Consider the following 26,752-nt stretch of genomic DNA (forward strand, 5'->3'; position numbering starts at 1 on the left):
CTGTCTCGTCTCTCTTGTCCACACACACATACACACACACACACACACACACACTCTCCTTTTAGATCACAGGGAGTTAGTTGCAGACATTCCGAATGAGAACAGAGTTTTATGTAACAACATGGTGGTCAAAATGGAGACATTTCGAATCAATGCCAGGCTGTGCTCCAATCCACGGCCAGTAGCCAGGTTTCACTCCTGACTCTGGCAACGTCTATGTATTTCCCCCGGATTCCGGATCCAGTCTGGGTCACCGTCAGCTGGAGTTGCCGTGTCTCTCCGGTCTCCTTTGGTCTGCAGCGGTTCATTGGTCTTTGTCTTCTGGGATCCTGGCGTTTTTGAAGGGTGCTGGTAGTTTTTTTTTTTTTTTTTTTTTAAGTAGGTTGTTTTTTCTTATTACTGTTTTCAGAGTTTTTATATTTTCTAGATACAAGTCCTTTATCAGGATGTAATTTGCAGATATCTCTCTCGGTGTGTGACTTGTCTTTTCATTAATTCCTCAGTCTCTTTTGAAGAGCAGACGTTTTACACTTTGAGGAAGTCTAATTTATCATTATTTTTTCTCTTATGGATCATGGTTTTGCTGTCCCACCTAAGAAATCTTTGCCTAACCCAAGGCCACAGTATTTTCTTCTAAAACCCTACATTTCAGGTTTCGCAACGAGGTCTATGATATAGTCAGCGTTAACCATTGCATATGGTGTGAGGTGTGCATTGGCGCTTACTTGATTTTTGCATTCCTGCACACAGATAACCAGTTGCTCCTGCATCATTGGTTGAAAAGACGGTCTTTTCTCCATGGAGTCAGTTACCTTTACACCTTTGTCAAAAGCGCCCTGACCACGTGCGTCTGCTCCCTCGATGCAGTTGCGTGTGTTTGCACCCGCGCCGTCCTGTCTCGGCTGCTGCGGTGTGACAAGTCGTCGAGTCAGCCGCAGACTGTGTGGGGCCGCTGGCTTCGTTCTCGGTGGCTGCACCCCACAAACACGGATGGGTTGTGTCCTCACTTTATTCCAGTTCAAAGCACACACTAATTTCTCTTTCGATCTCCTCTTTGACCCATGGGTTTCCTAGAAATTTCCAAATATTTGAGGATTTTTTTCCAGAGGTCATGCTGGTTTCGATTCCCGCTTTAACTCTATTGTAGTCTGAGGACATACTTTGTGTGATTCAGATCTTCCTAAATCGATGGAGACTTATTCTGCTGTCCAGGCGCGGCCTGTCTTTGGTGACAGCTCTGCAGGCGCTTGGAAAGAATTCTGCCATGTTGCGTTCCTAAATAGCAGTTAGGCCAGGCTGGGTGGCAGGGTTGTTCAAGTTTTCCGGATCCTTTCTGATTTTCTGTCCTCTCGTTCTATTAGTTATGGAGAAAGAGGTACTGGAATTTCTGTCATTGTGGATCATTTATTTCTCCTGTCAGTTCTGCCAGCTTTTGCTCTGTGTACTACTGCGCTCGGTAATTGGGTGTGCGATGGTGGATACCCTGGAACGCAGGGCAGGCTGGGCTTCTGGCCCCCCTGCGGGCTGGCAGACATTTGGAGCAAGGCCCAACACATTCATTAGTCAAGAGCTGCCTCTGGGAGGTTGCTAAGAGAGCTGTCTCCTCCCCATCCCACAACCTCATCGCCCTAGTGGTGGGGCCTGGGAAGAAAACCAGAAGTGTGTAGAACCATCCAGAATCATTGGAAGTCAGACTCTGAGTAGGCGGGATGATGAAGGCAATGGTTGGCCAGAGACGGCCTGGCCCTGGGATTTTAACGCCCCCTCTGTGTTCTTGGCTCTATCCGTAGCTCCTGGAGAAATGGATCTTGTCGGAGAAAGAATGGGAGCGGGAGAAGGCTGTGAACCTCCATCTTCAGCTCATGCAGGCCTATGTCCAAAGCATCGGCGTCTGCGTGAGTGCCGGAGCGCCCAGTCCCCAACCCTGGGTTCTGCCCCACGAAGAGTCCCTTGAGATGAGGCCGCCTCATTCGGGAATGGCATCGAGACCCCTCGGGGGCCCAGCTTGGGACGCTCGGGGGGCGTGATGGGGAGGATGGGCTGCATCTTGTATGGATCTAGGTTTCATGGGGCCTGAGGCTTATACCGAGGCACCGACCCCGTGTAAGAAAAAGGACACAATTATGGCTACCACGTGGGCGAGAAAAGTGAGTGTTTACTTAAAGTGAGAAAATAAACCACTAAACAGTGACAAATTTTACGAAGCTTGACAAGCACCAAACATCTAGAAAAGCGATGAGCTGTTTTGATGGGACCTCCCTTCCTGCGTTTGTTGGCCCCGTCATCTTGGACATTCTGGTCTTCGGGGATGGACGGCATGGGCAGGAGGACAGTGGTGTCCTGGGGCTGGGGTGTGGGGACCAGCCTCAGGTCTCAGGACTGGGACACGGTGAGAACATGGTGGACGGGACAAGTGCTAAGTAACGTTTGCAGCCAGATGCTGGGTTTTCTGAGGCCATTCTCCCGCCACCACCTGAACGAGGAGGAGCCATTGTTACCAAGCGAGGAGGACAGGGGCCCAGGCCAGGCACCCTGCCCAGGTCACACAGCTAGTGAGTGGGGAGGCCCAAATTTGAACCCAGGGCTCAGTTATAGGAGCAAGACAGGTGCCTGGACATAGAGTCTGGGCCCGAGGTCAGCCCGGCTCTCCGGGTCCTCAGGGATGACGGTGCTCAGCCTCCAGGGACCGTGGGGTCCGGGAGGCAGATACTCGGGCAGCAGACGGATGGCAGCATCCTTCCCCATCCCAGGCGGGGTGGTGTTTTCAGAACAGAGGTCCCCCTCTCTGGCCACCCATAACCCTGCCCCTGGGCAGCACCCGGTGTGCAGGAGGGGACAGAGGGTGTGACTCTTGAGGCCTCCCGTCCCTCGCTCAGATTCCCCTGAAGCTGGGGCAGTTTGGCACGCTGGTTGGACTCATCGCCCCGAGCACCTGTGACCCCCATGAAAGAACTCGCATGGCCGCAGCAGACGTCCTGTCCTGCCTGCTGGAGCTTCACGGTATGTGGGCGGTGGGACCAGCCTCTCCAGGCCGGGAGGCGGGGAGAGGCCATGGAGGCTTCTGGAAGGAGAGGCTCATTGGTTCAGCATCACTCACTGAGGGCCTGTGCTGGGCACTGAGGGGCCCCAGTGGGACAAGGCCAGCTCACAGATACCAGGGACACAGCGAAATTGGCCAGAGATGAGCTGAGGGGAGGCTGCAGTGGGGTGACTGTTAGAGGCGGAGAGTGTGCCTCTGGATTGGTGGCTGGTGGGGCCTGCAGGGGAACAGGCGTTTGGGCCGAACGAGGAGGTGGTGTGGGGCCCAGTGAGCGCAAAGGCACGAAGGGACGGGACAAGGGATGCTGCAGTGTGGTCAGGTCTGCAGAGCCCAGGCGCCCTGAGCACTGGGGCAGGAGGCCGCTGTGACGCAGCCTGTGGCTGCGCCTTCTGTTTGTGTTGATCACACTGGAAACTGTGCTCCCAGCAGCAAGCCAGACCTGCTCTTCCTGGGACGCGTCCACAGAGCTGGAGCTGGCGCGGTGTAAGGAGGACCTGCGGGGTGTGGCGGTGGAGACGATCTTCAGTGTGTCCTCCAGGATCGCCGAGGTGATGAGCAGGGAGGGTGGTTCGGCTGCTGGGCTGGTCTCCCGGTGCCTGGGCCATGGCTGGGGGCAGGGCCCGGCTCAGCCTGGCCATGCAGTCCCCACTGTCTTCCGGGAGTCACAGCTCCCATGGCCTTTGGGCCAGCTCGTGCCATCTGTCCTTAAATGGCCCATACTATGTAAGGTCCCCATGGGGACCTGGCACACAGGAGGTGCTGAACCATCACTGGCTAGTGTCTCCCCATCCTCACAATGAGCTACACTAAGGGTGGAGGGGCCCCAGAGAGATGGGAACAGGAGACCCAACACCCAGGCCTTGGCACACGGACAGGCTCATGGCATGCTGGTGACGGAAGGTGCCCAGTGCCACCCAAACTCTTGGGGCTGCAGAGGGGTGAGGTCACGTCTGCCTCAAGGGGCAGAGCAGGGGGCCTTGTGGAGTGGCAGGACATATCAGGAGTTGGGGGGCTTTAGGGCCTAGGGCACACCCTGAGGGAAGGCTGCAGGGCGTGAAGACAGGATAGGGAAGGTTTGGGTGAGGCTTCCTGTGGGGGGAGGTTCAGGAAGGCTGGGGCAGGTGATGGGGAGTGGGAGGTGGAGGTGCATCCGGGAGGCTTTGGAAAGAGTGAGATCATGAGTAGGCCCCAGACAGGACTGAGAGAGGCAGGGAGGCAGGTGGGGAGGGAGGAGGGGGCCTGGGGACAGGGTCCGTGCTGTCCTGCAGGAGAGGAGGTTCCATCAGTGGTGACCGGAGGGGCAGGGGCTTGGCCCTGGGCCACGGTCGTCAGACCCCAGGAATGGCCTGCTCTGGTCCTAGGTGGCTTGCAAGCAGTTTAATTGTGATGATGTGGTCTCGCTCATCCAGAAGCTCTGTGAGAACATCGGGGCCATGAGCCTCCAGCACGACTGGGCCTCCGTCACCTGGATAGGCACCTTCCTCCAGATGCAGGTCAAGGAGCTGGAGGACAAGGTAGCACAATGGGGCTGGGCCACCTGCGGCTGGGGCTGCCCGGTATACCCAGACTGGAGGGACCGGCTGGGACAGCCGCCCTTGCTGACGATGCCTCCCAGACCCCAGGCCATACAGAGCAGGAGGGAGCAGAGTTGAAGGGTTGAAGGTCTGTCATTGGATGGTGGACCAGGGCCCATGGCTCTCTCTGTCTGCGCGCACTGCCTCCCATACCAAAAACCTGATAAGGTTCGGGAAAGACCAACAGGTCTGCAGGAGCGGTGCTGGCGGTCGATCCACCCCAGCATCCCGCCAGAGTCCCTGGAGGAGGGGTGTGCGGTAGGGTGAGGGCAAGAGGCCCATGGGGGCCAGGCGGCCCTGGTGATGCCCTGCCCGCCCCCAGGTGGCTGAGATCCTGGGTGCCATCCTGGCCCACCTGCCCGTGGTGGACCCCCCAGAAGTGCGGCAGCGCCTCGTCGAGGGCGTCCTGCTGCTGGCTCACCACCACCGGGAGACGGTGCTCACATCGCTCCTGAGGCAGCCCCTGCCCATGCAGAGGTGGGCGCCCCGGCTCACCCCCACTGCCTTGTCCCCGCACCTCCCGTGTGAGGCCCAGCCTTTGGGGAACCGCGCACCCAGTTTTGTGAATTCTGACAGGCAGTTTACGCATCTCCTTGTTCCGCTGGATCTTGCTGGACTTGTCTCTTTAGAACCCACGAGGATGCCACCTCCCTGTACCTGCGTAACCAGGTCCCTGCTGTCCAGGGGTCCCTTTCCTTCTCAGCCAGGCCACGGGCGGGGACGTGGGGACTAGCAAAGCCACTTTAGACTGTAGTCTGGCCGACCACCTGACCCTGCAGGCCTTGCTCCCTCTTCCTCGAAGATGTGCTGGTGGGAGGAAGGTCAAGGGCGCTGGCCAGCACCTGGGGCCAGCCTGACACAGGTCGGGCACTTGGCGGCTTTTACCGCATGTGTCCACAGGTCATCAAATGGGCCCAGTGGGAACCTCTGAGGTCACCTAGCTATGGAGCTGGGGCTTCTCAGGGGGCCGTGGCTTTCTCAGGGGTTCCGTGAGCCAGGGCACAGAACAGTGGCTGAGCGTGGAGCCAGGGACCTGGGTTCTAGTTATGAACTTTTGGTGGCTCACTCCAGCTCCCTGAGGTTCAGCCTCCGGAGTCCGTCCGCTACTCAGGGTGCTGCTGGGGGTCCAAAGAGGCTCCTACCTGGCAGGGCGCATGCCAGGTAGCCCACGGTCCTTGTCCTCTGTCTTTGGCTAGCCACCTGAAGGAGGTGTGGCTGGCTGTGGCGGAGAATGTGCCCTTCGCCCGGTCGATGCTCCACGGGCTGATGGGCCGGCTGCAGTCACGGTTCACCCCCAGGGCCGTCGCCACCTCGAAGGCCGACGTCTGGCGCCTGGCCGCGGTGGACCCCCTGATGGTGAGTCGTGGGGGCTGGCCCTGGGGCTCTGCGGGGGTTCTGAGTAGGAACCCGGTGCCTGCTGGTCCTCTCTCTGCAGATCCTCTGCACCGTCCAGCTTCTCATTGAGAAGGTGGACAAGGACGACACGCTCCAGGACCTCTTCCCGGACCTCCTCTACACCCTCCTGATGCAGCTTGGTGGCAGCCAGGGGCCGGAGGCTGTGTCGCCCGTTCTGAAGACATGGAGACTCATCCACACGGGGACCCTGCCCGAGGAGATCAACCTGCAGAGGTGCTCTCAAGGGCTCCGGGCGGGACGTGGCCTCGGGCAGCCTCCACCAAAAGGCCCTTGTCATCCCCTCCTGGTGGGGAGGAGAAGTCTCTGGAAGCTGATCATACTGACAACCCTCCCTCCCGTGTGTCCAGCACAGGGCAGACCAGTTGTAGCCCCTTGAGTGAGGCCCAGCAGGTGCTGGGAGCCTGCTTCACAGACTGGGTGCAGTGCTGGCCCCTCTGAGGCGCCGCGGGCGCTGCCATGACGTGAGACGGTCCCACCTCCTTCCAGGGTCACAGTCAAATCCCTGCAGCTTTTGTTCAAGAGACTCGGCAGCGAGCGGCTGGTGTGCACCCTGGAAGAGCAGGGGGTGTGGGCCCTGCTGGGGAGCAGCTCGACCTTCCTGCGAGGAGTGGGCCTGCTGGCCAGGTGGGCGCCCCGGCTCCCACAGCAGTGGTGGGCAGCACGACTTGTGGGAGGTCTCAGGGACAGCAGAACACCCTTGGGATGGTGGTAGCAAGCAGAGAGGGCATAGGGAATCTTTTCTTCCAACCCTGCATGCTCCAGAGCAGGAGATGTGAGGTTGGAGGCTGTTTGGGCTTGGCCAAGACCACACGGGGCTTCTGAGCAGGGCTGGGATGGGGGAGTCCTGGGTCCTGATCACCCACGAGCAGCCCTCGTTAGAATTCTTTTTATAAAAGGATGACAGACAGTAAGTGCTTCAGTGATGCCCCTGGTGAGGAGGGAGAGGCCCAGAGGTGTCAGCCCCTCCCACAGGTACCCAGCTCCCCAGTGGCTCAGCTGAGATGCCCTCCCGCCCGGTGGGCTGTGGTCCCCCCCACAGACTGTGCATCCAAAATGCGGAGGGCTCCTGGCAGAGGCTGTCGGAGCTGGTGCTCAAAGGCATGGCCTCGGAGGTCCTCAGCTGCCGCCTCAGCAGCACAGCCATCTGCGTGGAAGTGAGGCGCAGGGCTGGCCGGTCGGGTGGGCCAGGGAGGAGGGGTGGGCGACCCCCAGCTCTCTTGGGGGACTGATTTCAGGGGCAGGCACGAAGGCACTGAGGTTGCATCTGAGTGCAGGGACTCCGAATCCTGCCCTAGTCACGGGGAGACAGTTCTGTGCACTGAATAGAGTCACACACCCGCCTGTGGCTGGGAAACGGGCTTCTCTCGGGGTAATGGCAACGAGTTCTCCTTTCCAGCTCATGGGCGACCCAGTTCTGTACCAGGAGAAGCTGCTGAAGCCGGCCGTGCTGCTGCTGGAGCAGGGCGTGGGCCAGAGGGACGAGGTCCTGCGGGTGCTGTCCCTGCGTGCCCTCGGCAACATGGCCCTGGGCGCCCCCAGGAAGGTACTGCGCCCTTGAACCCCGGGCCCAGGATGCAAGGCCCTGTGGGCTGAGGGCCCAGTGCTGGAGCTTTCTGATCACTTGGAGGTCAGCCCTGGAGCTGAAGGCTTACTGTGCCCCCCTCTCGCCCCCAGGTGAGGCAGTACCGAAAGCTGCTCCTGGAGACCTGTCTGTGCGCCCTGCGGGGTGTGGGCAGTGCCAGCGTGCGCTGTGCGGGCATGGAGGCCCTGGCCAAGATCCTGGCCGAGCTCCGCGAAGGGGACGTGGGGTCCTTCTTCGACGCCATCTCCGAGCAGTGCAGGTCCTTCTTTGACAATGTGAGTCAGACCAGAGCCTTGCTGGGCCCAGGACTGGGGTGGGGGGTTGCTCTGCAGATATCTCTCTGGAGCAGACAGGGCGGCCGGTCTCACCGGACGCTGATGTAATGATTGGCCGATCGTGAGATCTTACAGCGCCCACGGGCCCCTTCTCCCTGCTACTAGGGGATGAGCTTTCCCTTCCAATTCCTTGCAGCCCACAGGTGCAGCTCTCGGGGCCCCTGTGACCAGCAGGGTTGGAACCCTGAGGGGCAGTGTGTGAGGCAGACTCAGCACAGACTTCCTCTGGGAAGCAAAGGTCACACACACATGTTAGGCCCAGTCTGGGAGCCCTGCAGGAGAGCTCCCGTCCTGACGGGGTGATCCAGCCACCTTTGCAGGGGTCGGGCATTTGAAGGGGCTTTGGCTGGGGCATGGCTGGGGTTCTGCTGGGCTGTGGCTCCCTGAGTTTCAGAGCCACCTGGTGTGTCTCGGCCGCAGGAGAGCGAGCTGCTGCGCCTGCAGGCCTTCCACCTCTTCGGCACGCTGGCCAAGGTGGTCAGGATCTCCAAGAAGCACCTGTTCAAGGAGGAAGTGAGGAGAGCCTGGGTCCCCCTCCTGCTGCACTGCCAGGACCCCTGCCCCGACACAGCCCAAGTGAGGCGCTCCCCCGGCTTTGGGCCCCAAAGTCGGGGCTGCTCTTCCCAAAAGGGAAAATGTTTTCTGGGTCCACTGGCTCAGCCACCTGTAGGCTCCCCCACCACCCCAGGTCCGTCCCCCCTTTCCCATCCGGCCCCACTCATGAGCCCAGAGGCCACATGCCTGCCGGGAAAAGGGACCATTCAAGGTGACCCCCAAACTGACTTATGGAGGAGTCTCAGCTTTGTGGGAGCTGTTTCCTTCCTCCCCAGTTACCTCCACCGATTGCCCTTTCTTCTGCCAGATTCACTGTTGGGTGTTACGGTTCAGTCATGTTGGAAACTCTCCTAAACCTCTCCTCACTCGCTCCCCAAGGGGCAGGCTCGTAGGGGGTGGGGTGGTCTGTACCTGGCTCTGCACCCGGTTTCTCCTTCCTTCCAAGCCCCAGCTCCTCTGATGCTTTGGGTGAGAGGAGGGAGGGGAGGGACCTGTCTCCCAGCGCCGGCTGGCTGGGGACCTGTCACTCACGCACGGCCCATGACCCTGACCTCCGCCTTCTCCCTCCCTGTCCTACTGTGTGGACTGGGGAGGGGGTGGTGGGCCCGTGGCTGGGATTAGAGCTGGTCTGCAATGAACCAGGGACAGATACAGGTGCGGGGATACAGTTGGCTGTGAACGAGGGTCCTGGACAGCTCATTTTTAACTAGGTCCTCAGTCCCCAGATCTGGGGTCACAAGGCCCCTCGGTCCTGCTGCTGTGAGGGCTGCAGCTTTGCACGTGCGGCGGGGGTGGTCGCGAGGCATCCTCAGGGAGGTGAGGGGGCTCACCCGGGTCCTGCCAACCCCAGCCAGGCCCGGCCCAATACCTTGGAAGGGCAGGTCCCAGGCAGGGCTGCCGAGGGGGCAAGTGGGCTGCATCTGCCCCCAAGGGGCTTTTGGGGAATGCGCACACAGTCATGATCTGGGGGAGCAGGGGTCTGGTCCCAGGGACCACCCACCAGCTGCCCTCCAGCTTCCTGAGGCTTTTCCAGGCGTCCCTCTGGCTTCCTGGGCAGCCGCCCACCGGCCAGCCCCGCCCCTCACGGGAACCCTGCCTGTGTCCCTGCAGGCCTGTCTGGAGACCGTGTGTCAGTGTGCGCACTTCTGGGGCTGCAAGGCCCTGGAAGACTCCTTGGTGCGAAGGGACGGCCGCGGGGCAGACGAGACGACGACTGTTTTCCAGACAACACTGTGCTCTGTCCTGGTGAGGATGTTGAGGGCGGCTGCCCAGGGGCCTGGGGCTCAGGGCACAGGTGGCAAACACAAGGCCCATGGGCTGAATCTGGCCCTCCACCTTGTTTCTACCCAGCGGCAGCGCCAAGCTGCTTGCCCCTAGTTAAGGAGTAGTTACATGTACACAGTCCTAAAATTACATTCGGCCCTTTGAAGGCGACCGCGAGGCTGATGCGGCCTGCGGTGACAGTGAGTCTGACATCCCTAAGCCTCAGGGTCTCGGTGGCCTTGGAGGCCTATCTCGTGACCCTGTGCTCACCCCCTAGACGAGGCGTGTCGAGGCCCGCACCATCCGACAGAAATGAATGCCAGCCGCATACCCGTTTTTAAGTTTTCTCGTACCTGTGTTGAGAAAAGCGAAAAGAGATGAAACCAAATTTAATCTTGGGTTTTATTTAACCCAGAAGATTCAAATCATTCTCATTTCAACAAGTGATCAATATAAAGGCTGTTAATTCAGGCCGGTCACATGTCCGGTGCTTAAGGACCACCTGTGGCCATTTGCTACTGTATCCGACCGCATGGGACGAACAGTCTCTTCTCTGGGTCAGGCCAGAACGTGACAGGCCTGCAGGTTGCCTGGTTTCTAATTTGCTGTGTGACGCTGGAGCAGGCACCTACCCTCTCTGGGCAGGCCCTCCATGTCAGACAGGTGGGAACACACTGCGTGAGCGGCCCAGCTCCGGGACCTCAACCTCCGTGGCCCTTGTTTGCCTGCAGACTCAGAAAAAGCCTGCCGTTCTCTACGGTTTCTTGCTGGAAACAATGACCTATATTAAAAGTAACTTGTCAAGGATCAGAATGGCTTCCTGCAACTTGGCAGGTGAGGGGGCAGATGTCTCCTGATGCGGGAGGGCTGTTGACGGCCATTGGGTCAGACCCGGGGCTGGAGGGGCCGGGGACAGGTGTTGGGGCCAGAGCTCAGGTGGAAGTCCCCTCTAGGCCTCCTGTCCCACCATGCCACGTACCTGCCCGATTGTCAATTAGGTGTCCCGAGCAGACACCTCCTAAGGCAGAAGCGGGCCTCTCGCTGACCCGCTCTGTGTGGTGAGCACCCCTCTGGCTGTCGTTTAGGGATTATTATGAAGCAGATGTCTGAACATTATTTGAAGAAGCTGGACTTCGCAGCATTACGAAATTGTAAGTCGTGGAGACTCAATTGTCCCTGCGGAGCTCAGTGGGACACTGAGGGAAACGCCTGCTCACTCCCACTGCTGGTTGGGGTTTTTTGGGGGGAGTTGAGGTTGTAACCAGGCCACAGAGAGATGGATGGCCCTGCAGAGGGCTTTCCAAGGAAGACAGCCCTCTTTAGGGGGGTATCCCTTTGTTCCCTGGCCTGTACCCTTTCCCCTTCCCAAACATTTATAAAATGCTTCGCCCCAGTTCCTTCAGCTGATCCAGGTGGCAACCAGGTTCTGGGGGATCCCTCTGTCCCCGTTTCACAAGGGAAGCCCTGGGTGATGGGAGATGTGTGTGAAGATGCAGCTCCATCGGCTGCCTGCTGACTTTGAACCTGGGGGTTCCACGTCTGCAGCCCCTTTCCTGGCACTGACTCCCAGGCCTCAGCAGGCAGACTGGGATGGGGGCGTGGCCTGCCCGCCAGGGGTGCTAATCCTCCCGTTCATCTCACCGGCAGCTCTCCAGGAGCTCCAGCTGGACTCAGACCCTGGGGTCCGGAGGGCTGCGCTGGACACCCTCCAAATCTTGGACACCTGTAGCCAGCACCGGCTTTCTGCTCCCCCCGAGGGTGTTTCCTAGGTGGCCGGAATGGAAACCACACACTGCCCACCCTGCCCAGCAGGGATTTACCGTAGTTTGTAAGGAAAGCATTGTTCTGAGATAATCAGTGTCCCTTCCTTCCCACTGAAATAAACCTCCATTGCCACGTGGAGTGCAGGTTCCGGGCTGTAAGGTGACGGCACCCCAGGGCCAGGATGGGGCCAGGTGTCATCTTCACTTCCCAGAAGGGTGTGCTAAGGTCAGACAGCCCCTCCCAGCCCGAAGCTCAGAGTCCGCCTTGGTGTCTTTGCTTGCATCTCTGCCTCGTCCGTCTATGCTAACGGGGCCCACTGCCCCTGGCCGTGACAGGCAGCGGGGAGCGGGTTTCAGGGCAGCCTCTGGGCCCAGGGGCCCCACTCTTACAGGGGAACCAAGTGTCCACCAGCTGAACGAACGCCACACCCACTAGAGGGCAGCATCCCGTAGTTTCCAGGCAGCATGGCAGAGCCTACTGCTGGCTCAGTGAGTCCCTCTGCCTCACTGCCCTCTGCTGGACATTAGAGGGCATTGAAACCCCCAATTTCCAGGTTCCCTGGCAGCGAGGGTGGCCAGAGAACTTAGCTCAGGTGGGCTGGGCCACAGGCTAGGGGCGAGGTAAGGCACAGGCAGTTTTGGGCAGGAATGATAGGCCTCCTGATAAAGAGAAGAGGTCTAGAATTGCAGCCTTGGCCAAGCCTGAGCCAGCAGCCCCCTGCCAGCCTTCCTCCCTGATTCACAGGCTTGGGACTCTCCATACCCCACCCTCCAACCGGTTCACACATAGAGGCTCCAACCCCAGTGTGAGGGTAGCTGAGATGGGTCTTTACGTGGGATTGGTGCCCTTATAGGAGCCAGAGCCACCAGCACCCGCTGTGTGAGGGCAGCAAGGACCCCCATCTGCAAACCAGGAAGGGTCCTTGCCAGAACCGGGCCACGCGGGCAGCCGGGTCTCCGACTCCCAGCCTCCAGAACTGGGAGAAATAAACGCCTATTGTTTGAGCCACCCAGCTTGTGGGACTTCGTGATGTAGCCTGAGCCAATACGCACGGGTCACGTGGTCCCCGCACAGAGACGTGGCTGGGAAGGGAGGTATGTCATCTTATCTGAAATCTTTTATTTAAAATAAAAAAAATCCGTAACATGTGGCAATAAAACAATCACTCAGCATGGGCTTGGTCACTGTGCCTGGACACCTGAAAATATTTTACTACAGAAGATGCTCCATTAGGAACAGCCCCTGTAAGGGCCCTGAGGTGGCGCGGGTGCCGTGCGGCTGCAAGAGCGCCTGGGGACCGCCACAGGACTGTTTCAATGCAGCTCGCTTCCCTCTAAAAACATAGAAAGTTACTTTCTATGGGTGAATTACGTTCCAGTTTGCTACCTCCTGATCTGGAATATACCAGGTCCCATGGGAATTTAAAAGACTAAGCAGCTGTATTTTTCTAAGGGCTTAAACTGAGGCTTCATAGCCAACAGTTTCTCTCAGGAGATGGGACATACATGCACCTCTAGATTTAGCAGAGAAAACACGAGCTAAATAGCCCTATAAAGCGTAACATTAATACTTATAATTGTGCAACTTTATTCCAACAATTTCTACACCAAGAACTCAGATTCATCTCAACAAAGCCGACGTCAACCGAGATCTGCTCGTAGGGCAGATAACGGAAGCAAGGCCCAAGATAGTCTCAAGAATTAAACACACGCACACAGAATAAGAGGGAAGAGGGAAACTGCTTTTAAAATAACGACTATAGATTTTTAGCTTTGGGTTTTCTAACATGATATCACTGATCTTCCATCCCGAAAGATGTGCTCTTCTTTCCTCTAGAAAAAAAAGACAACGAAAATTATTTCAGTGAAATTCGACTAGAATTCCCAATGCCAGCCACCAGGAGCTTAAATGCTTTATATTTGTTCAGTGTCTACGTACATAGATGCCCGTGTGTCCTCTACAGAAAACGCCACCATGCTTTGAAATACCCTAAGGAATGAAAAAATACCCCCAAACCCAAAAAGCCCTGAAGACAACAACAACAAAACCGACAGTAACCGCTAAGCCAGCAGTGCACACGGCCGGTAGGTTGGCGGGCCCTCCCGTCCCGTCCCGCTCGCCTGTGTAGGTTCAGCAGCCTTACGACTAAAGCTGAACATCCTCGTTTACCACGAGAAGGGGCAGAGCCTGCCGGTCAAAGGGTTTGTGGGGGGTCAAGGAAGGAAGGGGCACAAGGGGTCGCCGTGGCCTGGTGAGCAGAGCACGCAGGAGCCAGCCACGAAAATGCCCCCTGTAGTCACAGCTCACGAGGATTCAGTCCCTTTCCACAAGGAACGTACAATTTAGAAAAAGAAAAAAAAGGAAAAACGATTAAACATGTTTAATTGTGGTTTAAGAAGAAACAGAACAGCAAAGGCCTCCAGCGGTGGAGCTTGTCAAATTCCAGGGGAGCTGGGAGGGCCCAGGCGGCCACTGGGCCAGGCTCTCCTCCTGGCCCCTCCACGGCCAGGCCCCCGCGCTGGGCGTCCAGAGGGTGGCACAGAGCCGTGGTGGGAAAGGAAGAGGGAAGAGATCAGGAGGGGAGTGGCGTGGGGAAGAATTTTAGGTTCAGACAAGTAGGGACAGCAGGACAGGGGCCCTGATGTGTCAGGGGCTGGGAGAGGCCTCAGAGAGGGCCTGGGGCTCAGGCGCCATCTTTGGTGAGATGCACCCTTTCAGCTGAGAAACAAGGTGTTCCCAGGGGACGAGAGGTGACCTGGGAGAGCCCACAGGGTGGGCAGGCTTCGCACTCCTGCAGCTGGACCCCCAAAAGCCTCAGCCTCACAGGACGCAGTCGCCCTGCTGGCAGCCTGGTCTGAAAGTCCAGGTGGGCCTGGGGGGGGGCAAACCGCCTGGGGCCCCGACACAAAGGAAGACACAGACAGTGAGGGAGAAAGCCACTGAGTGCCACCAAGGACCTGCCGCAGCAGTGCCTTCTGGGGTACAGCCACTCCCCAGGCCTGGCTGTCCCCAGCCGAGTGTTCCTGCTCCTTGCTGGGTCTCCCGGAAGGTCCCTAACCCGGGAGGTGTCCCTCGCGGGAAACCGCCCACACAATCTGAACACTCAGGTCACCCTGCACTGCGAAGACAAGTCACAGTGCAGGTCTGTTCAATCTGCTTCTGGTTCGCCCACATGCGATTTTATACACAGCAGTGGATTTCAAAAATAAAACAAATGGGAGTTTCTAGAACTGAGCCAAGGAGTCTGAGCCACCAACTTAGAGGGTGTGTCCAGACAGCTCCCCACAGAGCACAGCAAGCTGGGGGGCAAGCCAGGGCGGAGGGTTCAGGGGCACAAGGGAAAATACTGGTACTCCTCTGGGGAGGGCAAAGGGAGGGGAGAGGAAGGGAGGGCATAGGGAGGGGAGGGAGAGGGGAGGAAGGAGCTGGCATCAGGCGGAACTGGACAGGGTGGCCCTGGAGGAGCTAGGTGCTGGCTGGACAGAGCACTGGTCACAGAGCACTTGTGGTTCAGGCGTAGACACTGGCATGAGGGGCTGGCGGTGTGCTTGCAGCTGGCACCAGCTGGCTGCAGGCTGAGAAGCGGGGGCTGCAGAAGGAAGTGGAAACAGGAGGGAAAGGAAGCCCAGACCCGGGTCCCAGGCTTGAGGGACACAAGGAGCGGGGCTGAGCCCTGGGCTCGTTGGGGGAGGAGCGGTCGTTCCGCATCCACAGCACCCAGTCCCTTTGGGAGCCAAAGCATCCAGGCTTCTGCAACATGTTTTGGGAGGGGAAGCCACACGGGTGTGGATGCTGAGAAGCACTAGTGGGCCAGGGCAGGGACGGGCCAACAGGGGCCCATGGGAACCTGAGGGGCGATGATGGTGACAACTCAGGTGGAGGGAGGTGTGTCTCCAAGATGAAACACACGGTCCCTGAGAGGGGCCACAGGACCAACAGGCAGACTCGGGGAAACAGAAAACGAGCTATTCAGGGCAAGGGTGGGGATCCATCTGAACGACCTCTGAGGGGCCATCCACGTGGTAGGGTACGAAGTCAAGAGGAAGTTTCACCCTGGCCTGACCTGCCCCCACCCCCGCAAAAAACCTGTCCTCGGAGAAAACGAAATGGTGCCAGCACATTGAACTTTAGCCTAAGTGGCTGCACAGATGAACCGGGTGGGGGTGGGGGGCGTGGGGGCACCGAGATGACCGGCTGAGCAGTAGTGCCAGTGCTGGCACCCGGCTGGGAGACCCAGAGGGGGACAGACAGTCAGGCTGCTGACAGGCTTCGCTGCACGACAGTGACCTCCTGAGGGCGCGGCGAAGAGGCTGGACACGACAGCCTGGAGGGGAGGGCTGAGGCGGAAGTGATGTGTCCCCTGGGAACCAGGTGGAACCTTTCCGCTGAGCGCTCTCAGCCCCATCTCAGTGGGTCTTACCTTGGACGTGGGCTCCATGCAAAGGAACAGTTTGGGGGAGATTTGAAAACATGAACAGAAGGACCCTGCTGTGAAACACACATTCGGAAAAAACTCACCTTTTTTCCCTGCAGACCTCTTCCCCTGGCCCAGAGATGGCCCCGCCCACCGTGCAAGAGGGAGCCTGGTCATAGGCCTGCCTTCCACACACCTGAGGGTCGGACAGTCGCAGTCTTTTTGCCTGGGGGGAAGGGCCACACCCAGTCGCCAGGGCTAACCACTGGGGCGGGTGAACCTCGATTGTGCTTGAGCCCAGTGGACTTCTTACACTGCCCTGGGGTGACGATGGCAACTTTTGGGGCCCCTGGTAGCCAGAGTCCCGATTTAATTTTCCTAAGAAGTCTTTTTGATTCTGGACTTGCACTCTGGCTGCACCTGGAGATGCTCCAGGACAGAGGGGCACCTCCGTCCGCTGAGCCGGAGTTTGGCAATACTTCTGGTGAAGCTGGTCAAATTTCTCTTTAATTTTGTTGTAATGGTCTCTCGAAGAACCTAGGGGCTGTACCCCAGGTACTGAAAAAGCTTGGCTGAGTGATGCTGACTTCCTCAATGTTCCAAGACAATTTCCTTGAAAAAGATCAGCTGTTGGCTCTAAGTGGCCTGATGAGTTGGTTTTCGAAAGGGCCGGAGATGAATCACCTTTCGGCAGCCACCTTCCTGCTTCAAAAGCTCGTTTGCCCAGGTCTTCAAAAGCCTCATTTAGACTCTTAGCTTTTGCTTTGCTGAAAGGTCTACTTGGCCGATGGGTTTCCAATTCCGGGGGGCCACCGGGGCTCACCGAAGCCCCTCTGTGCACAGGGACCCCAGGGGAGCTGGGTAGGTAGGTCAGGCACGGCTGTTTCCTGGGGCTTAAACAATATTCCTGATAGAGTTTATCAAACTTGCTTTTGAGCTCCCTGTGACGACCCCCGCTCTCGCCCTGCAGTATTCTTGGTCCAGGAACGATTCTTATGGGAGAAATTAACCACTTTAATGTCATCAATCTATTTTCCTGATCAAGACGATACCCCGCACTGCAGTCTCCGTGAGTCCATGAAGGCAGCTTCTGGGGTGTTCCCTTAAGCTCCTTCCAGATTTGGAGTTTGTTTACGTCCAAAGAAGCTTTGTCTAATTTTAATCCTGCTTCCTGGCCAGAAAGGTCTCGGAGGTTCTGGCACTCTCTCAGGACTCCCAGCCCTCTCACAGGCTCAGGCCGGGGCCTGGGTCTCTCCTGGGGACGCCTGCACGTGGGCCTGCCGCCCCAGCAGTACGTCCTGTTCACCCTGCTCTTGCCCCCGTGCCTCCGGGAGGCCCGGCCCCGAATGATGAAGGTCTTGGTGGAGATGATGCAGGAGGACCTCGCGCTCAGCAGCCGGCTCATGGAGTGCAGCATGCCAGCGTACAGGTCGCTGACGGTCACGTCGCAGATGTTGTCATCGGCTTCAAAGGACTGGCTGCTGGAGAAGCTGTGACCACTGGTCTCTCGCCAGGAGACACTGTCATTTCTGGGTACTACGGCCATGTCTGTGGAGAGAGGGTGTGAAGACACAGTTGGGTCAAGTGGACGAACTTCAGAGACATGGCCACAGCGGCCTGGAGAAAAGCACGTGGGGAGAGCGCATCACCACCTCCCCCGGGCTGTGTGCAGGGATCACGGGACTGAAGGGCAGGGCATGACCGCGGCGGCTTTCTCAGGGCATTACAGAAGACAAAGAAAAACTTCACAAGTGTTTGGGAAATCTCTTCTCAGAGATTTCTTTCTAGCTATAAAAATTAAATTTCTACTCTGCACAAAACTTCCCCCAAAGCGTCTTCCTTCCCCACAGGATGGTTTAGAACTTGGTTGCCTTTTCAAAGACTAATTAGGGTCCAGAAAATAGAGGCGATGTTTGCCTACAGGGAGGGCAGGGAGAACGAGAGGCCTGGACGCGCCCCTTCAGACGGCTTTGACTTTTGCACGATGTTTGATGTTTTATATACAAAAAACATAAAGTTAAACCATCCAAGATGGGGATCACTCTCAAATACAGACAGAAAAAAAATGACCCTAAATGTATACCAAACTGACAACAAATGAACAAGAAAACAAAATCCAAAAAACTTTGCACACGGTCCCCTGAACGTGCTCCCTGAGTGTGGCTGGCGAAGGGTGAAAACTGCTGCTTGGAGATCTGGAAACTTCTCCAGCAGACTGCCGCGCAGAGCACGAACAGGGGCCCCAATTCTGGAGCTACTTTGTGCTGACCAAGTGCGTATACGTCATTCAGGGGGAGGGAGGCTGTGAAGTCAGGGCCGGGGAACAAAGTGTTGAGAAACCCATGGGGACAGGTAGGTCAGGGGACATGAGGCCAGGTGAAAGGGGATGCTCCCAGCTAAACCGGGGACAATGTGAGCATCAAACTGAGTACTGGCCATGGATTCTAACACGGAATTAAAAAAGAAAAGAAGCCCGTGAGTCCTTACTGATTGTAGAAGAGCTAAAAAAAAAATGGCGGGACACATAGCTCTTCTTTATAGAAAAGGGCCAGCAAGGGCCTGCAGAGGGAGGGCGGAACCAGGAGAGGCCTGGCTGCAGATGCCCGCTCAGGTGATGGCGGTGCCCAGGGCACAGGTGAGGGGTTTTGGGGAAGAGGAGCCTGGGCAATGTCAAGGGTGCGCCCACGGATGCCTCCGAGGAAAAGGCACTGTCACATGAGACCTCTGGGGGCCCTTCCAGAGCTGCGCAGTCATACTCAAGTCACCAAAAATGGGACAGACCAATAAGACGTCCCCAGCAGACACCCACCACCCACGTAGTTTGTTTGCCAAACATGCTCAATGTGGACCTCACCACGAGGAAACAACCCGACAAGCCCACATGGAGGGTCATGCTGCAGAAGCGCTGGCAGCCAGGACTGTTGAAAGCCAGTGAGAGGACAGTGATGGTGCCGGTGACAGAAGGCCGGGGGACACCGATGCAAAGGGCGAGGCCCCGGGCTGGTGGGGCTGGGCCGAGTCAGTGTTACACTTCTGGCACGTGCTGTTTCCTGCTGTTGTGCAGAATCGCCCTCTTCTCAGGAGGCACTTGTGAAGCACGTAGGGACTTCTGAACTCTTACGAATTACCCTCGCCGCGCAGGCGTCTCTCATAGAGCACACTGCTGGATCTGCACCGCAGACGGGGTGTGCCGAGTGTGCGGGGCTCGGCTTGCGCAGCCTGTCACACTCACCGTGGGCAGGCTCGGGAAGCGAGGCTGGTGGGGGGACCAGGGTCACACGTGTGTCGTTGCCACCTCCACAGTCGTTGTACTGAAATCAAAACACGTGGATTTAAGGAAGATGTCAGCGGCCGGCTCCGGGTGCAGTAAGATGCCACCTAGGAGGGTGCAGGAGGGGACTGCACGTCTGAGTTAGGCAGCAGCAGGGACAAGTGTGTGCGTGAGGACAGTGGACAGCAGTGGTAGGAAGGAGTGTCTTAGGAAAAACAGGGACTTTGTCCAGGTGGCCTCCAGGACACCCTCGGGAGGGCCACGCCTGCTGCTTTAGGATAAAGGCAAAGGGCATTTCCGGCGCACACGGAGAACACGCACACGTTCCGTGAAGCTGGCTGCCTTTGAGATGAACTCCAGCCTGGAACACCACAGAGCCGGCACCTGCCTATGCCTTTGGCACGTTCGCCCTTCTTCAGGCAAAGCTCCGGGATATAGGCTATAGTGGAACTTGGGGGGCATGGACCCTGGGAAGAGGGGCCACCTCTCACAGGGCTTAGAACCCCTCCATCCAAGGGTGGGGTCCTTCTGGATTTCCAGGCCACCCCAGGACACAATGGGCAACAGTGCCAGCTTCCCAGACCACCTGGCCCCAGGGGAGCCGGAGTGGTCACTCAAGGGCAGCAGTCTGTGAGCTGGCGCACGAAAGGGCCTGGGGACAACCGCTCGACATGCTCTTCGCAGGCTCCACAGGGAGAGGGCGAAGGCGGGCTGCACTGCGGCGCCTCGGCGTGTCCCCAGTTCGTGGTCAGCGACACAGAGAAGCACGCGGGGGAGCGGTTACCTCTGCGTCCTGCAGCAGCGCGTCCGCCTGGCTCAAGTACTTCCTCCTCAGCTCGTCTTTCAGGGGGCTCCAAGGCACTGCAGGCTGATACAAGAGAGGTCAGCATGCTTAAGAGCTTCTGGGGGTGGGTGAGCGCTTGGATTCTGGAACAATCTGGCAATCCCATTAATGTGCAGCTCTTTAAATGAAGTTCCTGAAGGTCACCTTTTCACTTCCTGCTGGTACCAGTGCCAAGTGGTCCAGCGCCTCTGAAAGTCCACCCGACCAGGACTGACTGTAGGGAATTTACCAGGGGTAACGAGCTGAGAGACAGGAACGAGACAAGACGTGCAAGTCTGCAGAGGTTTAGGGCAGCATTACTAGGGCAGAAAAAGAAGTACAACAGCCCGAATATCCTTAGGCGTGCCTGGGGCTCCACCGCTAACACTGCCCCAGTCTGCATGTTTTAGGAGAAAGCTCAGTGTTCCAACTCAGGTGGCAGGAACAGTCGCCTCTCTGTCTGCCCCCGCACCTCCCACTCTCCGCAGCTGAGTGGGGCGAGGCTAGGCCTGGGGACGCAGACGGGGGTGACACAGACAGGCACTGTTCAGCGTGCCCCGACTGCGGGGCTGCGTACTGCCCCACATCGCCGCCATCCCTACATGATATCCCCAGGTGCCCCCTCTCCTCCCCCAGGTCACCACCTTATCTAGTAGTCAGACACCAACTTTCTGAGCAAACCTGTGCACAGAAAGAGCGATTTCCGAGAAAAGTCACACGCTAGCTATTGTAGCACCCAGCCCGGGCCAGGTAAGAGGCTCCATGGTCTGTGTGTGTTCCCGTCTATCCCGGTGGGGAGGGAAGGTGAGAAGCAGGTCCTCCACGGAGACAGGTGGTGCCCAGGGCACTGGGGCTGCGGAGGGACACAGCGACGGTCTGCCTGAGTTGTGACCGTGTGACTCAGCGATCCAGGGCCCATCTAGGAAGCTGCCCTGGAACGCCGCCCCATGACGTGGGCTCCGTGGAGAAAGGCCGACTCAGAGCCCAGTTCTCAGTACTCGGGCTCGGTCAGGGCAAGTAGCAGCTGTGGTTTTCCTCTGTGCAGAGGGGACCTCACCAGGAGCCTGTGCCAGCTCGGTCAGGCCTGAACTTGGGGTGTGAGGGCTGCCGAGTGCTAGACGGAAAAGAGAGGCTTGCAGTGTGGGGGCCTGACGAGGGGACCAAGGACTTGGGGGAGCGATTAGCAAAGCGCAAGCCTCAGAAGAGGAAGGTGCTGGTAAGGGGGTGCGGGCCTGCACTCCAACCCCGACTCTGCCCCTCACGGCGGAGGCGGGTCTTACCGGTGAGGCCGCGACAGCCAGATCTTCCTGGTGTAAAGCGCCATCGGCACCCCTGCTCTTTGAATCTAAAAGCAAAAAAGGAAATTTCAATCAGAGTTTTTGAGAAAGCTTGTGTTTTTCTCTCCTGAGTGGCTTCTGTGTTGCCTGCATGCGCTGTTGGAAGTTGCTTCCAGGGAGCTCCCTGCAGTAGCGACACAGCCCTCTGTCGACGCCCCAAGCACCCGTGATTCCAAGGCCCCGTCAGCACGTGAACTGCCTCTCACAGGGAGAGCAGTGTTCACGTCATTCTAGCTCTTTCCATGACCTCGCGTCCTAGAAGCTGAGTCAGAGCCTAGCAGTGTCCACAGAACTTTCTGTGAGGACAGAAAATTCCCCATCTGCTGGCCACAGTGTCAGCCCTGAGCCACACGTGGCTGTTGAACACTTGGAACGTGGCTAGTGAGGCCGGGGAGCTGAATTTTAAGCTTTATTCAATTTTCAATCAATTTGAACGGCCACAGGTAGCTAGCACCACCATACAAGACAGCGCAGCTCTGGAAGAGCTATTTCTAGTGATTTCGAGCAGTCCAGGAAATTCACGGACCTAAGGATTTATGGAGTTGAACATTTGGATTAACACCGGCAAACAAATAACATCCGTGAATACACATCTTCAGTGAGGCCTCTGCGCCAGTTTCCCCTCGCGGACTTCACCGTGCTCCTGCCTGCCTGGAGCAGCGTGGGCCCGGGAGGGCTGGGCAGAGCAGACGGGGGCTGCACGCAGGCCAGCAGGAGACGGGTGAGCCAGGCCGGTGACAGGCCTGGCACTGCAGAGTTACTCCACTGCTCCAAGGGGGGGGGGCCAGGTGTAAAGTGCTCGGGTCAGAGCGGGCTCTGACCTGATCCACACCATTGGCCTCGCCGACAATTGTAACGGATGCCGTCAAGGGCCTCTCATCAGGGAAGTTCAGGAATTCAGGTCTGGTGTGCTGGGGACTCTGCTTTTGATCAGGGAAGCCACGCGACCAGACTCACCCAATCAAAGGTGTCAGTGGGGCGCAGGGAGCCAGGAGCCCGTACTGTGTGTGTGTGCAGGGCTCGGGCGAGGGGCACGAGATGGTGGGAGGCAACAGGTGCAGGACAGCACGTCCTGTGTGTGAGGAAGAGGGAGGGGCTGAGACAAAGGGGATGCTGGGCTTCTGGCTCGGTCACAGGGGAGGTGGCGTGGGCCTCGTACTGAGGGCCAGTCTGGGGTTGCCTTTTCCAGTTTAGACACGTGGAGTTCAGACAAAGTATTCAAGAAGAGAGGCCACTAGGTCCTAGACACACCAGACAGGGTCTGGGCTAGAGGTTGTGCCCCACTGAGGGGCTCAGACCAGCTCTCCACAGGGCACCCTGTGAGGATGGGGGTGGCTGAGAAGGAAGGAGAGGGAGGGCACATGCCACTGAGGCCGAGGCCAGGCTTTCCAGAAGCTTCAAAACCAGGAGGCCCCCACGGAAGCATGAAAGAGAAACGAAGACTTCTGTGGAAGTTGGCAGTTTGTGCCCCCACATTATAAGGGCAAATCTTAGGTCTTATTAAATTCTTGAAATTAAATTTTTTTTTTTTTGCAAAAAGTTAAAAATGGGGTGGGGTTGAGGGGTGTGTGTTTATTGTTTTAGAACATTTGAGTCCTGTTTCTGTGTCCAGTGACACAGTGAGAGTGACACAGTAAGAGTGTCACAGTGAGAGTGACACAGTGAGAGTGACACAGCTCCTACGGGAGCTCAGGAGGAAGGAGCAGGGCACTTTAGGATGTTCTACTTTCTAAAACAGCACTTAGAGGAATCTAGACTCTAAATGTGTCCTAGAGACTCGGCAGGCCCAGTCCCTCGCGACCTCGATTTCTGGCCCAGGGCACACTCACCCAGTCCCAGGTCCTGAGCGCTGGGCACAGTCAGCCTGTCCCCTCTGGCCGCGGACTGCACGGGGCCGTCGTTCCTGCTGGCCGTCTCTGCGGGGGAGCCCTTGACCTGCAGAAGGTGATAGGGACACAGTCCTTTCAGTCACAGGACATTTCAAAGCCCCTGTAAAGTAACAAGCCTCCTATGGGAGAACAGGGAGCCTCACAAGGCTTCTCTTCTAATACATTCTGGGGGAAAAGGCTTCAGAACTTATAGTACCTGGTCGAGGTTCCCCTCGGAAAGGAAACAAGCTTGCTTACCCTGGCTGTGCCCAGGGCCGCTACTTCAAAATCCATGTGGATGGTGAGGGGCGGAGCAGGCAAAGTGAGAGGCCAAGGCCTGAGCAAAATGGCCTGCCCCTGCCCTGCGTGATGGCAAATGAAACAGGACAGACGGCCACGTGGCCAGCAGAGCCTAGACTATTTATTACGCGGCCTCTTGCGGGAAAGTGGGCTGATCCTGGTTGGCAATAGAGGAAGGTGCGAGTGGCTACACACCTGTCGACGAGAGAGCAGTTTTAAAGGACGAGGAGTGTTCACAATGTATGTTCAGTGGAACAAAAGAGGGTAAAAATACGTGCGCTTATGAATATGTGTATTATAAAGAGGAATCACATTATACTAAAATATCATTAGTGACTATCTAGACAAGTCAGGTCAATTTAAGCATGCAGTTAGGTATTGCTAACATTTCTACAACTAAATGTATTATGAGTGTTATTAAAGTAATTAATCAGGAAGAAATTTGACTTCTGCACTGCTATTAATTGCTTTGGAACCCTAAACCCAAGGTTCTCATTCTGCAGTCTCCACGGCTGAGAAGACACTAAGAGACACCAGACACCCTTGCAAAGGTTACTATCGGAAAGGCTGCGTGGCAGGGCAGCAGCGGTATCGGCACCTTCCGCAGACATCCCAGACTGCAGGGCTGCAGCGTTCGCGGGTAAACCCGGGGCGAAAGGCTTTGGAAGGTAGCACAATGCGGAAGGATCGAACCGTGCGCCTGCGCACGGCACCCTCTCCCTAATCTCTCTCCTCCCCTTTCCGAGAGGAAAGGAAGCATCTTCCTTTCCCAGAAGGACCTGCACCTGGTCTTTTCCGTAAGAACCCAACTAGGAGAGCTCACAGCTGCGGCTGAAGCGAGCCCGGGGCTGGGAGAGGTCTGCCCTGCTGGCCCAGCTGTCAGAGTCCCGCAGCCTATGGCAGAGGGGACCTGGAGGGACAGAAAGGGCTTAAGCATCACACAGCTCCTCCTCGTACTTGACAGGCAACAGAAGAAATGCTTCTCAGTAAACCCTTAAAAGCAGACAACAGGGTGGCTACAGCGGCAACGCTGTGGAAGAAGGCCCCCCCCCACCCATGGTGGCCTCCAGAGACGACGGTGACGGTCACATGTCATCCACCCCTTTGTCTGCGGCACTGGGCGTATTGGCAACAATGTGTGACATTAAATACCTGGATGTGGTCTTCGTTCTTTTTCTTTACTAGTCTTCCACCCCAAACTCTCAATCCTTAAGAAAAGAAACGAAATAAAAACGATTACTTTAATAATCCTGAGCACCAAGTTCCTGTTCCATCTGCATTCAAAGAAAACCCAAATGACAGGCAAAAGGAAATTATACTCTTAAAACCAGGCCCTATTTCTGAGCTTCTGCTGTTCTTCATCTTTGTGAGGTCGAAGTTGTTTTCTTTTTTTAAATCAAGCTTAGACAAAAATCCGTCGTCAATGACTATCTCTAGCTAGTGGGCAGTAGCTGGTCAAATTTCATCATTAAGCCACAGAGTTAAATGGGAACAAGGAGCATAAGAACACCAAGTACTGTCCTCCTCAGGACAGGTATAGAGGGCGGGCGCTTGCAGGCGCCCCCTCTGCCCCGTGTGCAAAGGGCGTGCTTTCCAAGGGCAGGCTGCATGTTACAGGGACAGAGCAAGCACTGAGCGCAAGGGTAGACGATGAGGTTTAGAGTCCTGCCCCCTGCTGGCTTAGTGAGGCCTACAGGCCCGACTCCTGCAGGCCGCAGGCCGCAGGCCGCAACCCGCCCCCCCCCCCCCCCCCCGTCCTGCCCCGGGGTGAGAGTTGTCACCACCTGCTGCAGAGCAGAGAGTAACAGACTCCTGCAGCTGGCACCCCTTAGCTTCTGCCTGTGTCAGCTCTCCCCTCAGGGTATGGCTGGGTCAGCCAAGAGGTGAAGAGCTAGGACTTCATGGGAGGAGAGGTCTCATGAACCTTTTGGTGTCTGTCTTATCCAGCCCACCGCAGAACCGGCCCTGAGCTTGGCTTTCACTAGTAATAACAGATTGGTTATAAGGCTGAATGGGAGGAGCTGACATCACCCAGTGCGAACTTTCCTCGGATATTTTCCAAAGAGAATCCATGAAATTTAAGTAGGTTTGCAGCACCAAACATTAAGCAGTTAGCTGTTACTATTCAGAAAGGGAGGGGGAGGATTCCATACCTTGAGGCGTCTCGTAGGTCAGTGTGGACATTTGCACCACCGGGGCATCCTCGAAGGGTTGGTTGTACTACAGGAGAGAAAGGGGCGTAAAGTCGGGTCCGAGGGGGCAAAGCCCCTGACCCAGGCTGAGGAGAGACCTCCTCCCCAACTCCTCCCCTTGCCCCCAGAGAGCCAAGCCCGCCTCCCTGCTCCCTGTACCTCCAAGCCTGCCTTCACCGTCCTCTCTCCTTACCCCCAGCCCCAAACTCCATCTCCCCTTCCCGCCGCTATCCTCCTCACTCCAGTCCCCCACCCTGTCTTCCCTGCTTCGCTGGCCTCCCGCCCCTGCCAGCGGGCCGGTGGGGACCGCACCTTCTCGAGCAGCTGCTGCATGTGCCTCTGGAAGCGGCGGCGGCTGTCCCTGAGCTTCTGCAGCAGCGCGTCGTCCCCTGAGACCTCGTTTGCCATGGCGCGCGCACCTCGAAACCTCGACTCCCGCAGGAAATTGGGACTAGGAGCCTTAGAACCGCGCCCCGGTTCAAATAGTGACTCCGCCCTTCCTGCCCAACCCTCGGGTTTCCCATTGGCTGTCGTGGAGAAGCTGGGCTTTGATTAGACCTTTCAAACACAGTCTTGCGCTTTCCCCCGGCCAATCCGCGCCGGAGTTTCCGCATACGCCCCGCTCCGACGTCTGGGGGCGGGGTGTGCCGCCGCGCGTGCGCACGGTAATCACACTGGTAGCCCTCGGGCTCCTCCAGTGCGGGATGATGCACAGGGCCACGCGAGAATCCTGGGGAGCACTTACGATTTCCTCGGGTGTGCACAGGGCCGGCAGCCCCCACACCCGTAGGTCTCCCTGGGCGCTTGGGGGTGCCACCCCGCTCTCCTGGGCTCCTGGAGCTGTCACAAGAGCGGGGGCCAAGAGAGAGCCCCCCAAATTACGAATACAAAGAAACAACTATAAAAGATACATGGACAAAACCGAGGGGGCGGGAATCAGGGGAGGGAGGTGGGGATGGCTGGGGTTGGTGGGGAGGGGTGGGGGGTAAATGCAGACAACTGTACTTGAACAACAATG

General features: G+C 57.5%; 2 protein-coding genes across 2 annotated transcripts in view; one reads left to right on the forward strand and one right to left on the reverse strand.

The window, feature by feature from the left end:
- MROH2A (maestro heat like repeat family member 2A) overlaps positions 1–11,534 on the forward strand; it is a 41,341-nt gene extending 29,807 nt beyond the window's left edge. Inside the window, exons 27-42 of the mRNA XM_024564054.3 lie at positions 1,791–1,895; positions 2,877–3,000; positions 3,470–3,588; positions 4,402–4,554; positions 4,937–5,091; positions 5,811–5,970; positions 6,050–6,243; positions 6,517–6,654; positions 7,070–7,184; positions 7,427–7,573; positions 7,705–7,887; positions 8,368–8,523; positions 9,613–9,747; positions 10,497–10,599; positions 10,851–10,916; positions 11,413–11,534. Of these exons, the coding sequence (XP_024419822.3) occupies positions 1,791–1,895; positions 2,877–3,000; positions 3,470–3,588; positions 4,402–4,554; positions 4,937–5,091; positions 5,811–5,970; positions 6,050–6,243; positions 6,517–6,654; positions 7,070–7,184; positions 7,427–7,573; positions 7,705–7,887; positions 8,368–8,523; positions 9,613–9,747; positions 10,497–10,599; positions 10,851–10,916; positions 11,413–11,534 (2,175 nt within the window). The remainder of the gene's footprint in view (positions 1–1,790; positions 1,896–2,876; positions 3,001–3,469; positions 3,589–4,401; positions 4,555–4,936; positions 5,092–5,810; positions 5,971–6,049; positions 6,244–6,516; positions 6,655–7,069; positions 7,185–7,426; positions 7,574–7,704; positions 7,888–8,367; positions 8,524–9,612; positions 9,748–10,496; positions 10,600–10,850; positions 10,917–11,412) is intronic.
- Positions 11,535–12,626: 1,092 nt separating this feature from the next.
- On the reverse strand, positions 12,627–26,173 carry HJURP (Holliday junction recognition protein). The gene is made up of 9 exons (XM_045198613.2): positions 26,047–26,173; positions 25,696–25,762; positions 24,695–24,750; positions 23,204–23,309; positions 21,318–21,382; positions 19,999–20,082; positions 19,176–19,254; positions 16,048–17,491; positions 12,627–13,361 (listed from the first exon to the last, which is right to left on the reverse strand). The coding sequence occupies exons 1-9, from the start codon at positions 26,140–26,142 to the stop codon at positions 13,322–13,324; spliced, it is 2,037 nt and encodes a 678-aa protein (XP_045054548.2). The 5' UTR covers positions 26,143–26,173; the 3' UTR covers positions 12,627–13,321.
- Between the last annotated feature and the right edge of the window lie 579 nt (positions 26,174–26,752).

This window comes from Desmodus rotundus, chromosome 2 (assembly GCF_022682495.2).
Source record: "Desmodus rotundus isolate HL8 chromosome 2, HLdesRot8A.1, whole genome shotgun sequence".
NCBI lineage: Eukaryota > Metazoa > Chordata > Mammalia > Chiroptera > Phyllostomidae > Desmodus > Desmodus rotundus.